Source organism: Boleophthalmus pectinirostris, unplaced genomic scaffold (genome assembly GCF_026225935.1).
Source record: "Boleophthalmus pectinirostris isolate CB_2022bp ecotype Guang Dong unplaced genomic scaffold, ASM2622593v1 HiC_scaffold_4, whole genome shotgun sequence".
Taxonomy (NCBI): domain Eukaryota; kingdom Metazoa; phylum Chordata; class Actinopteri; order Gobiiformes; family Gobiidae; genus Boleophthalmus; species Boleophthalmus pectinirostris.
Genome location: NW_026571353.1, coordinates 23,683,167 through 23,695,405, shown reverse-complemented (window position 1 = coordinate 23,695,405; position 12,239 = coordinate 23,683,167). Strand labels below are relative to the sequence as shown.

General features: G+C 37.3%; 3 protein-coding genes across 6 annotated transcripts in view; 1 reads left to right on the top strand and 2 right to left on the bottom strand.

Annotated features, from left to right (window-relative positions):
• Positions 1-40: 40 nt before the first annotated feature.
• On the bottom strand, positions 41-6,200 carry tesca (tescalcin a). 3 transcript variants are annotated; one of them, XM_020919077.2, is made up of 9 exons: positions 5,927-6,200; positions 4,880-4,949; positions 4,458-4,538; positions 3,627-3,766; positions 2,055-2,116; positions 1,863-1,970; positions 1,323-1,370; positions 1,141-1,236; positions 41-757 (listed from the first exon to the last, which is right to left on the bottom strand). In XM_020919077.2, the coding sequence occupies exons 1-8, from the start codon at positions 5,985-5,987 to the stop codon at positions 1,150-1,152; spliced, it is 657 nt and encodes a 218-aa protein (XP_020774736.1). In that variant the 5' UTR covers positions 5,988-6,200; the 3' UTR covers positions 41-757; positions 1,141-1,149. The 3 variants fall into 3 exon arrangements, with proteins under 3 accessions (XP_020774736.1, XP_055017203.1, XP_055017204.1); XM_055161228.1 differs by lacking the exon at positions 5,927-6,200 and adding an exon at positions 5,665-5,888; XM_055161229.1 differs by lacking the exon at positions 5,927-6,200 and adding an exon at positions 5,665-5,888 and having other exon boundaries at positions 41-751.
• Positions 6,201-6,398: 198 nt separating this feature from the next.
• fbxo21 (F-box protein 21) lies at positions 6,399-10,727 on the bottom strand. Of its 2 annotated transcripts, none has more exons than XM_055161226.1 (12): positions 10,481-10,727; positions 9,862-9,994; positions 9,669-9,778; positions 9,441-9,562; positions 8,915-9,061; positions 8,684-8,820; positions 8,475-8,611; positions 8,203-8,382; positions 7,987-8,119; positions 7,589-7,779; positions 7,354-7,511; positions 6,399-7,262 (listed from the first exon to the last, which is right to left on the bottom strand). In XM_055161226.1, exons 1-12 carry the CDS (start codon positions 10,702-10,704, stop codon positions 7,027-7,029), a joined length of 1,908 nt encoding a protein of 635 aa, XP_055017201.1. In that variant the 5' UTR covers positions 10,705-10,727; the 3' UTR covers positions 6,399-7,026. The 2 variants fall into 2 exon arrangements, with proteins under 2 accessions (XP_055017201.1, XP_055017200.1); XM_055161225.1 differs by having other exon boundaries at positions 6,461-7,262; positions 9,859-9,994.
• A 138-nt stretch (positions 10,728-10,865) lies between these two features.
• Positions 10,866-12,239, top strand: part of nf2a (NF2, moesin-ezrin-radixin like (MERLIN) tumor suppressor a) — a 33,537-nt gene continuing 32,163 nt past the window's right edge. The window contains 1 exon segment of the mRNA XM_055161227.1: positions 10,866-11,592. Coding sequence (XP_055017202.1) covers positions 11,479-11,592 — 114 coding nt within the window. The 5' untranslated portion in view covers positions 10,866-11,478.

The following is a 12,239-nucleotide window of genomic DNA, read 5'->3' as shown; positions in this document are numbered from 1 at the left end:
ATAATTTTAATTACGTTTGTTTATATTGCTCAAAAATACATTGAAATCATGCATTCTAACTGTGGGCGGGGTTACCTCTCCACAGATCTTAACCTGTAACTTGGCATGTCTGTGTCACCTACTTGTTCCATAAAGCTATAATGTCATAATGCAGATCATTTGCGGTAAGGCAATAAGATGGGGACAAACCAGAAAAGTTACATAATGCACCTTTAAAAACTGTGGTTACTGAAAAATGTCCCTAGAATAACAACACTGCTTGTCCTGAGTCTCAAAGGGATGGTTGTAGATAGAATGTGAGATAAATATAATGGGGAATGGTATGTTTCTCCTTTGGATCTGTGCCACAGTGCCCTGAGAATGCCAGAGCCGCCCTTTGGCACAACTGACTGCAGAGATATGGGAAAGGACATGTTCGTAACGTTGAGTGGAGACGACAGCTCAAAGAGGGAAGCCACAACAAAGCAGAAGTGAGCATGTTCAACCCAGACAGTAACCACTTAAAATCACAAGCGTTCAAAAGTTCACACACTCTTAACAAAACTCTTAAAGCAAAATACATTAAATGAGAGGTTAAGTCATACATTTGAGACAGTAATGAGACATTAAACTATATTGTTTCTAATCTCTTTAAATTAGAAATCCAGCACATTTAAATTCAAATAAGACATCACTATTAAAATTGTCCATGGATCCTTTCATCAGCTTTATCTCAAAACTAGCCCACAGGTTCATGGACGGTTCCAGTAACCTACAACTCCAAACAGAAACAACAGATTAGTGAATATGCTTTTGTAGTGCATAGCCATTACTTAAAGGTGCACTATGTAACTTTTTGGTCTTGCTTGTTTCTATGGATATGTCATTGCTCTGCCTGGAAAGTTCCATTAAACATCCCTACCTTATGTTTATTCAATTACAGGTGGTTTTATAGCTCAAAAATACCCAGAAAAACAGACTGTGACTGTGAGCAGGGTTGCCTCTCCACAGATCTGACCAATAACTTAGTCTGATTTGGTCTCCATGAAGGTTTAATACCATACTGTGAAACATTCCAGACAAATCAATATCATTTCCATAGAGAAAAGTATTTGATGGAGAACCTTTAACAATCCTCAGACTTTTCATTCATGTAATTACCTTTCTCGCTCATTTACTATCACAACGCATCGTAACAGTGTCTACATCCAAAAAGCGAATGTGCATTCTCGACTCCATTTCCAGACCATTTAATATCTGTAAACAAAACAGTGTCTCCATTAGCAACAGGAAGCAAATAAAAGCATAAAAATGAAGTTAAGTGAAGTGTAATAATAGTGTACCTGTTCAAAATGTTCAAATGTAATTCCTTCATAAAAGTAGTCAGCAGGCTGGGGAATTGCAAGAGCATTATTAGTTTATGTAAAGACAAAGTAGAATATGTGTATCTAGTATCACTTTATAATAACTACATCTTACATTAACCTTAATAAAATACAAACCACAACTCATAATCAACAAATAGTTTATAAAGAATGATTCAGGCTTAGTAACTTTATAAAGGAGCATTATGTAACATTTCTGGTAGACAGCCAACCACCTGTTTGTACTGTAGAGATGATAGTTTAACCAACTTTTATAGTATCCTGTCAAATAATTAATGACAAAGAAAGCACACAGTGACAAGAAGATGAGAAAAGTTACATAGAGCTCCTTTAATTAAAAGGTTAGATAGTGGTTAGGGTATTAATTAAGCCCAAATCATTCTTAATAAACTATGTCTTCATTATGAATTGAATCTTGGTGCATGCTGTATTAAGACAATTCAAAGAGCAGTTATTATAAAGTGTTGTCATGTATCTTAACAGTTATGAGAGCGTTACCATGTCAGGCATACTTGTACTAGCCACCTCCAACATGGCAGCGTCTGCAATGGCCTTGGCAGCCTCCAGGCCAATGGCACCACTTCTTGACAAGAGCTCCTCCACGACCTGAGACAACCGGCGAGATTTAAGGCCACTTTCAAGGCAAAAATTCAATTCCAACAATGATCACTACAGTTTGAGACGTCTTACTTTTCTGTACTCTGTCAGTGTGATCTTGCCATCGCTGTCAGTGTCGTGCATGTTGAAAAGGACTGAGGGCACAAATAGAATAATGATTTTGCAATTGAATCCAAAAGGAAATGCTCTGAGGGAATGTTTTCAATAGAGTTAAGAAAACACATGTGGCAGAATGTTTTCTTATGAGGCAGAGAAGAGCTTTCCAAACATGTCATATAATAGCTTGTACTGGCCTCAATAAGTCAGGGTATTACATTACATTATATTAAAGGCCCAATATTACGCAACATTGAGTCCTGTGAGCTTTTAGCCGTGCTAGAATGCCATTACCTCACCAAAACATACCCAGAGTTGTGTTTTGTTTTATTCACACATGTCTGAGTAACACTGCATTATTAAGTCTCCATCTCCAAAGCTCAAAATGCCCTGTTCCACCTTGTCATGTTATGAAGAAGTAGATTTCAAGTTAACAGCTACCTTTTACTTTTTAGTAGAGACTGGCAATTCCAGGGCTGAAGTTATCCAAATGATTCTAGTGAAGGTTTGTGGAGTTTAAAAATACAGGAGCACATGACATCACAAGGTGGAACAGTGCGTTTTCTGTTTGAGAGACAAACTCAGCGTAAATATGCAGGGTTTGTGTGAATATGTGTGAATAAAACAAAACAACCCTGAGTATGTTTTTGATCAGAAAATAGAGTAATATGTGGCCCTTAAAACTGTTCATGTGCATATTTACAAACTTGAACAGGGGATAGTTTAACATTAAGACCTGCCAAATGCTGGTTTTCTATTTGGGTTTTAACTCTAGTCACACTGGTCAATTTAGTCAATTTTATGCACATATTTATCATATTTTTGAGGATAAATATGCAATTCTTAAGTATTGTTAGTGTCTTTTCTATTCATAAATGTTCAAAGGGGAGTGGAAATAAGAAGAATGTAATTATGTCCAATGAAATATCTAATTAGCAAGTAGTATTTAAAAAAAGACTAGCTAAAGAGGAAAGCCTATAACTTGAGTAACCACTTTTACACTCCACCAGATGCTTTGTCTAGTCCCTTTGCTAATTTGCTCACTTGTTTATCCTGCTATTCCTGCCAAACTCAAACAACAGTGTCACACCTTCCATGACTTAAGTGAAAATAACTTCTAATAAATGTGCTTGCTAATCATGTAGGCCAGAAAATAAGTACTCCTGGCTATCTTGAAATAATACTTAAGCCTGTGAAATTTGGACATAGACCAAATTTAACTGTCTGTTTTATTGGCAAATCTTATCTTAATACAGTCAATGAACCAAGATAAATACTACTTCATTCAAGCACTTATTTAAACTATATAATGTATAGTGTATAGTGTGTTGTTATTATTTAAGACTGTTTTTTTCCAGTACTGCCAACCAAGCTGTTAAGAGAATGGAATCTAACACTTGCACATGCTATAAATGGAATATAATACTGAGGGCATCTGTGATCAGGCCTGTGTGTCTTTGATGCGTGGTATTTTAAAAGGGTCCCAAATGACTTCTGATCTGATTAAATATAGTTTATAATGTTTCAGAATAGTAACAAAAGACGTACAGCGAAGCTTCTCTTTTCTCATGGCCTTCCTCTCGTCTTCAGAAGTCTTCAGTGTTGGGGGTCGGAAGTGAGACATGACCATCAAGAACTCCTCAAAGCCAATCTCCTGATAGGTCCCCACCTGGCCATTGTGCTGGTTCCTGGAACACAAATGGACAACATATGCATGAGTACTGTTACACTTTAAATGCATATATTATATGGGCCTACTAATTCCAGTTCAGTTCTAGCGTATTTAAATATTGTACTGAACTTTTAAACTGTTTTCTTGTTTGTTTGTAAATTACATTATTACATACATTTATACACATTCACAATCACAGTGCAAAGAAGGTTTACGGTGATGGATATGGTGACATTTTGGATTACTCTGCAATCATCTTCCAACTGAGGCAATGCTGTCTCTTATTTATTTGATGTTCTTTTTTTTTTTTTAACATAGCACATTTCTTGAGCATAGATAATACAATATGTTAAAAATAGTACAGTACATTGCAGTTGCTTTTCATATTCTGTATGTCTCTACCGCTTTGGATTGTAATATTAATTTTAGCCCTCAGTGTCAAGTATCATACAACCTATGAGGCAATTAAAATCAACTAATGAACAATTCTGCAGCGCTGATTTAAATCAATAGGCCAATGCTAATGAAATCCTTACATAAGATGTATGGACTAACTACATTAAGGGGCATGTTCTTTGTTCCTGTTCGCGTGGTCTGGGAGCAGGGACTTCATGTATAGGTACAGCCGCTGACTGTGACATAACTGACTTTAAATTATTATGCATTGTTTCCCAAGGCAGAGTAATGTGGAATGTGACTGCACCTACCTTTTATCAAAGAAGGCTTCTATGATTTGTTTTTTGATTGGATTGTCAGCGAGGGCGGGTATGCTGTTCAAGTTTTCCCTGCTATAGAGAGACAAAACATTAGTCTGTGTAAAACATTCAGTCACATGACGTTGTTTACTGGGACATAGTTTACTGGGAGAAATATATCAACAACATGTAATCCTTTTTTAAACCTTTTTTTAAGACCAGGAAGTTGGTGCGGACTGACTGCCAAAATACCATTGTGATGTGTGTTTATTAATCAGTGTACACAGAGGCCACATATTAAGACTATTTGCTTTAGCTGATATCAGTCACTTGCAGGCCTGTATTTAATTTCAGTAGAAATATACAAATCAATGCTACCAAGATAGTATTTCATGTAGTCTATTATTCTGTGAACTGTATTTCGACTTTTTTACCTGATAGTTTCTGACTCTCCGCTCAGCTTTTTAAATCTCTTGTGAAGAATGTTGATTTGTTCCAATGAAACTGAAAACAAAACCAAGAACAGCATTAACACACCTCAGCAGAGCATTCTGTTTTTCCCACCTTTGGTCTTGAGGTTTTTGCACAAACAAGTTAAGGCATATATTTGCCGTGTAAGACTTAGTTGCTTGTATCTCACCGCTGTTTCCTGAGCGGTCATGTTATCAGACTAATGGCAGTGCAAACACAAGTCTCTGGTCTTTTAATGCCATTTTAAACACTCCACTCAATCATTAACTCAGTGTACATTATTAGCAACCGGTGACGGCAATTCTTATTTTACTATGCCACGTAATTGCATTGCCACATGTAATTATATTGTTGCTTGCATGAACCAAAACATGCTTTTGTAAAAAGCATAAATCCACACACTGTCAATCAGAATTGGCTGCAGAATGTGAAGGGGTGGGACCATTGAAGCATGTGTAATTATTTTCACATGTGCAGGCCATAGTGAAACATTACGGAACAAAACCATGGCTTAGCATTGATATCAGGATCAATAAAAGGAGAGTAGTAAGTTTCTTGGATGAGAGGACGCTGGGCAAAGTTCCACATGAACCATAAACAGTTCAAAGTCGCAACAGATAATACCACACATCAGTAAAGCAAAGTTTTAGATCAGGACCTTATTCTTCTTACTCATGCTCTGCGTGCTACTGCACGCACTCACCTCAGGTTTTACCCAACCTAAAAATAAATATAGGCTCTCGCCTACCTTCTGTGTGGTTGTCAAATGTTGTTTGGTCAAATATTATTTTTAGCCTAATTGTAATGTCAAACAAACAATACATTAGAAGGCACTTCAAAATGTAATAAAAGTAGAATCCCTTTGCCAAAAATAACTTGGATACTATAAGATTTAGCCCGCTGTTGTAGATTCCGTCTGTTGGACCAAAGCATAGAAAAGTTTTACCGCAGCTTAAGCAGTTTGGTGCGCTCGTTCATCCAAAAGTGAAACATGACTCAAAGTTACTTACATCCCGTTTTGTTGGCGAGGTCATTGTAACTGTGCTCGTTGCGTGTTTGTGCGGCTCCCATGTCTGCAGTCAGTGGTGCGTCAAAACGCACGAGTACAAGGGCACCTCTTCTATGAGCGCGGCCCCAGTGCGCCGCCGCTGCGCGGAAACATCTGGCGTCCCCAAGGTCCTAAATCCGTAGTCTCTTCTATACCTTGGCAAACATGTGCTGTAAAATTCTTTACAGATGAACGAAATGAATTTAAATAAATTATATGCTTAGCCCAATTTCTATTTGTTTTTTCACCTTGCATGGCGTTGAAATAATTTTATAGTTACGGCTTTCTGGTTAAGAATAAAATTGCTGAAAGAGCTGATATTTAAAATATGATCCCAAGAAAAAAACAAAACAAAAAAAAACAAAACAAAAAAAACACACGTATATAGATTTTTTTTTTTTTTTTTCCACAGGGGTAATGAACACAAATCATGAAGAAATATTTGTTCCAGATCATGTATGTTCTACATGTTCAAATGTAGTAAAAAGGTATCTATGTAAAAGTTAAACTTTTCATAAATGCACAATAAAACCATGTGGAAAATAAAACCAAGGGTAATTTACAGTCTTCTTGAATGTGTTCCGTGACGCTGTTCATGGAGATTTGGATTTTACAGTGGTACAGGTCTGAGGGGGCATTGGAGACATTCTGTATATTTTATAGTTTGGTGCATTCACACTACTAGGGGTGCATACTTTTACTTTTCTTACTTTTTGCTCATCAGTTTGTCCACTCTGTGCAATACTTTGCATTCTCACTAATGCTTACTTTAAAGCATTTGAACAATTTGTTGATTTTGTGTAGAAAACCTAATGCAACTTTGCATTGCTATACTAGTATAATACTTCAGAGTTTATGTAAAAGTCTGTCAACTTTTGTGAAGATGAGATTATATCTTTTCAGATAAACATCATTTTTTGATTGCTGCATTGTGTTTCTTTCATTAGATACATAGCACTATTGCAGCCTTTCTAATACAAGCAGGCGTTAATTGTGAATGGAAGGTTCCCTGTTATGTGTTTATATTTAGGTCAGTGCAGTATGGGCATGTTTAGATATTTGCTACATGTTGGTGGCTGTGTGGTTAGATTGGCTTGAGGCCTGCTCCTGATGCCCCGAGTCCAGAGAGAGTCCATGGTAAAGATCGTGTACTTTGCCCAGAGTCTCCTGTATGTCCTCCGGGTACCGTGTCTGTAGTTCTTCATTGGCAACATAATGAGTTTCAACAAACTCAGAGAAATAGCGTCCCACTTCAGGATGGCCAATTTCCAGTGGAGCAGAATGGGGCTCCAGGTTTTCTGAGGAGAGAGAGAAGTTGCATAAAACATTATAGGCTAAACAAATACAGTATATTTCCTGTTGTAATGAAAATCTGAACGTGTGAAAAACCTTGTGCAGCATATCGGCATGTTCCATCTTGTACCAGAACATTGTAGAAGGGCTGGTTGGCACCTTTGGACAGCTGCTGGACCCTCATTGTCGTGATCCACTCCTGACTCATAGTGCATTTGGGGTCCCAGCCGTAGATGACACAGTTATATCCTGACCTAAAATCAATCACCAACCTTGTAAATTAACACATGACAAAAATCATTTAAAGAATGACTGTATTTCTTTCCCTGACCTTTTATGTTTCATGATGAGCCCCACAGAGTACTGGACCTCCACATGTTCTGGAGCACTGCGCCTCTTTTCATCAGGAGTCACTGGATGTTTTTTATGCTGAATGTGCTCCAGTGTGTGCTGCACTAAATACCCCACAGCCCCATGCTGGGAGGGGTCTAATGCCTGGATATGTTGCAGGATATCTAGCACCTGGAGTGGAAACAGCATGATTTACCTTATCGAGACTCAATGATAATTGTATGTACTTTTATAGTACTATTAAACATTGCAGCTACGGGTTAATTTGCAGCACCTGACTGATTAGGCTTTATATGTATATACATACACTCTATATTATAGTAATAGTACTAGTTTGAGGCACAAAAGGATGTAAGCACTGCTAAAAGCAGCGTTTACCTTTTCAGGCCAAATTCCCAAGTGAAAGTAGAGGCGCGCCTGGAGCAGCAGGTACTGCACATTATCTGGGTTGATTGTGAGGTAGAGGTCCAGCGAGTCTCTTAAAAGCTGGTAAGACTTCTCATTGCCTTCCCTTGAATACATTAATTATAATATTTAATTATAGTCACACATTTCTGAAAAAAATAATTTGATGAATTCAGACTTTAGGCTTACCCCCTTTTGCCGATGTTGAGTAGGTTTCCCACCATCCTGAGAAGCACCTCAGTAGTGCTAATGGCACTGTAGTAATCTGCAGTCACCTGATGGCCAATGAGATACTCGCACTCCTTAGCAGTTAGCTGCTTTCCTTTTCCAAAGGCATCAATGTAGATAAAATCATAGATGTCCTCACTTCTGTGTAATAAAAGAGCAGTAGATGTCATTTAAATTTTTTAAACATTTTCACAGTTAGTATAGTTGCTTCAAAGCACTGAAATGAAGCATACCCCCTTGGTCTTTGGCACCAGCGTAGTAGGAAATGATTGGGGAAGTTGACCGGTTCCAGATGAACACCCAGTTTACGGGCAAGTGTCATGTAGAGGACAGAGAGACTTATAGGAATACCTGTATGGCGTAGTAGCACCTAATGAAAAGTTACATGCATTTAAATTAAGGTAAACAACAAATCTATAGATTTTTAAAATTGTAATTATACCTGATGAATATAAGAATTCAGAGGATTGTAATAGTCAAACTCATTGCCTTTGAACTGAAGCTGCTCATATAAGACAGAGTTTAGGGCCCATAGCACCTGTCTCTGAAGTTCAGTGTCCTCAATTGCAAAACAATTGCCTACATAAAATGATTATTAATAATGTAGTTATTCAATTATACTGATACAATTATCCTGTTTATGAAATGTCTCCAATAATTTGTGATTACTAACCTTGAGCACAACGCAAGCTGGGGTGGGAGGGATTCTTAAGTCTTAACATTTTCTTGACTTTCTCAACCATCTCATCTAACTGGACTGATATACCTTCTAGAGTCACATCAGCCAATGGGTTACAATACTGATCCACCAGAACAGCCCCTGAATGGAAGAGACAAGATAATATGTTGTTTTTTTGTTTGCATATATGTTCGAGGAAGAGAAAAATGAATACTAACGCAATTGTCATTTTAAAATATGCAAAACTAGAAGTACTGGTAATAAATAAAACCATACAAAATAACTCTGTAAACATTTAATTAAGGTTACCTATATTTCTGCACTTATGTGGTTAATTTTATTGTCAATTTATGCCAGGATACATCAGCCTCAGCAATAACACTTACAGACATAGATTGTCATCAGAATAATCCCAAAAATATTAATATTTATTTCAATATAATATACCCCCCTTCCTGTACTTCTGTATTTTAGTGCCAATGTTCTGATTTACATTTTGTCTTACATAATAGTTCTTTACCTTCAAGCGCTGACTGCTGTTCTTCAGGTTGTTCCAAGAATGTCTTTAAACTCCGCAGGATATTTTGCTGTCGTAGGAAGTACAGAATTTTCCTTGCATAGTATTTCAAGGTCAAGCTTTTCCTTTAAAAAAAAAAAAAAAAAAAAAGTATATATATTCACATTAGTTCATAGTTTAGGTCAAGGTTGCAGGTTGTATTCAGAAAAGCTATCCAATGTTTTGATATACCTTTTATCCGAGTTGAGGATGAAGAGGAGCTCATCTTCACAAAAGTGCTCAGGCATTCCCAAGGACTTGATCTCAGCAAAACTGTCACCCAGTACCTGACCTACACAAGGCTAAGAGGTACATCTTAAAGTTAGCCGATATGTTTGACTAAAGCAAACTAAACTACACAGCACACTAAAATACTACTTACAACCTCTGTGAAGAATCGTTTGGAGATTGATTCCACTGTCCCTCTTATTTGTATTCCAACTCTGTGGCGTGTCTTGTATTCTTTCAGCCAGTCACAGCACTCATTCTGACGATAATATTTCTGCAACCTTGGCCATCTATAAATGTTAAGATTGAATTTAATAAAATTCTATTTAATTTAATAATACAGAGGTTTTCATATTAGATTAAACAAAACACTAGTTTACCAATACTATGGCAATACTGCCATACGTCGCCCTTAATTTACCATTCAGTCAAAAGCTTAGTCTAGTGAAGAAAAAGATTTTAGCTGCATACCGCTGCACTGCACAGCTGTAAGCGTTCAAGGTCACCTTTTAAAAATGTATTCATATTACATAAGGAGCACAAACTTGTCAGGTTCATCCAAGTTCTAAATTAATATCTGTGCAGTATAGTGTCGGGACACAGCACACGGTGAATCTGGTGCATCAGCAAGATGCCAAAGATGGTGACAGCTGGCTACTTTGAGATCACTCCATCTAATGCGGCTTGTTGTGTAGTAACGTCAGACAAGTGAGAGGACATAACAACAAACTACTAAAATCTAAACTAGTTATCAGATAACGCAAAGACCAAAGCACCTGAGTTTGTACTGGTGTTCCCAGACCTTCCCCCTTCCATGGCAAACGTCGTGTAGCCGCTTGCAACAACAGGAAACGTTACAAATGTCAACATGTTTTAAAACGGGAAAGCAAAGGATGTGTTCAATCAATTCTGTAGGCAAGTCGGTGAGTTTTTTAGTCTGACACTCTGAAAAATTCCCGTTAAGACTTGGTTGTCCCTCTCCGGCTACAGACGTCGCCATCTTGACTGTTTACCCCGATTACCTCATTGGTCTGGCCCCGCCCCTTTATGGCGCAGGGGGCGGGACGAGGGGCGTGTCTGACAAAAGCCCTACCTCCTGATTGGTTTGTTCTGAAAAGGAAAAGGATGTCATGTTACTTTCATAAAGCTCGTAAAAAACTAGATGAACTTGTAAAAATACAAATTTAACAATTACGGAACTGTCTCTATCATGAACGATCACAGCAAATATCTCAAAATTCTATTTCCGCACAATTGTCTTGCTTTTATGTACCACAAATTAACCAAACCGTTTTAATAAGTAGTTATACTTCCATATTTCCACATTGTTGATACTTCTTGAACACTACATGCCTTAGTTAGCTAAAGCTTCTAGCATAAGTTCAATGCACGACTAATATTACAGTAATTTCTTAGAAACATGCCAGTTTTAACAGCTTTGCGGTATCAACCCATTTGCGTCGTGTCTATTTTCGCGCATTGACATTGATCTTTGATAATTAGATCGCTACATAACTCGTAGTATTAGCAGTTAGCCTTAGCTTTAGTCATAACACAGTAACAGAGACTGACATGGACTTTGAAGAAAATTAGGTGTTAACTTTAAAATTTCAAGTGATTATGCAATGATGTCAGAAAAAGGTTTGTCTTACAACAAGTAACTGCCCACGATCATCGAGTGGATGATGCTTTTATTGTAAGCAACAAGCTAAACTGTGTCCATTTGTATTGTTTGTGAAACTTAACTGGTTTTAGATATATTTAGTAAAACACTATGGCAAGTGCTTTAGCAGCAAAAATGGGATTTAACTCTCTTTTGAGAAAACAAGCAAAAAACTTTAACGTTAGAATCTGTACGATGGAGTCAGACATGGAGTTCAGCTGTGAGGTACGTAGCTGCGATTATAAGAATGCATTTATCCAAACTGTGTTATTTTTTTTATTATTATTATTTTTACGTGGCACACACGGTAACACAACAGAGTATTAATTAAATGCTAGGTAGCTTAGACAGTAACAAGCAGTGCCAAGTTTCAGCGCTATCTCACAAGTTTAAATTGAAATATGGAACCATATTGGACGCTAGATGGCGTCAAATCAATACGTTTAGGTGACGTGCTCTGTGCCTGGCCCAAGTTTGGTTGTCCTGCATTGTTTTGTATGAAATATTATTATTTATTAACTAGGAGACATGCATGCATTCTATAATTTGTGACATCCCTTACATTGTGATTAATATGTAAAAAAAAAGTTCTTCAATCTGAGATCTTTGCTACTGGTAATTAATTATACTAGTTTGACTACTTCTATTTACAAAAACAGGACAGCAAAACAACATAAATGAAGGAATGCTGTATGAATAGAGAGTAAAACGAGTACCTGCATGGTTTTCCCTGTTTCTGAGTGCAACATATTTGAATATCTGTGTGGAGGAGAAATGTCAATATTCCTGTCTGGAAGCCTATGTTCCTCTTTTCTTCTAATACCTTTCACACCTTTCACACCTCTAATGCTTGACACCTCTTCGCTGTTGCA

Bases quoted from the DNA above. Each gene is read 5' to 3' on its own strand.
- fbxo21 (XM_055161225.1), bottom strand. From the start codon at position 10,704: ATGGCGACGTCTGTAGCCGGAGAGGGACAACCAAGTCTTAACGGGAAT. The intron at 8,120-8,202 runs GTAAGCCTAAAG...AATGTATTCAAG, and splicing joins CTCAACATCGGCAAAAGGGG to GGAAGGCAATGAGAAGTCTT. The intron at 7,780-7,986 runs GTAAACGCTGCT...TTTCCACTCCAG, and splicing joins TGGGAATTTGGCCTGAAAAG to GTGCTAGATATCCTGCAACA.
- tesca (XM_055161228.1), bottom strand. From the start codon at position 5,740: ATGTATTGTTTGTTTGACATTACAATTAGGCTAAAAATAATATTTGAC. The intron at 4,950-5,664 runs GTAGGCGAGAGC...TTTTGTTTTCAG, and splicing joins ATTTGACAACCACACAGAAG to TTTCATTGGAACAAATCAAC. The intron at 1,371-1,862 runs GTAACGCTCTCA...GCAATTCCCCAG, and splicing joins GTACAAGTATGCCTGACATG to CCTGCTGACTACTTTTATGA.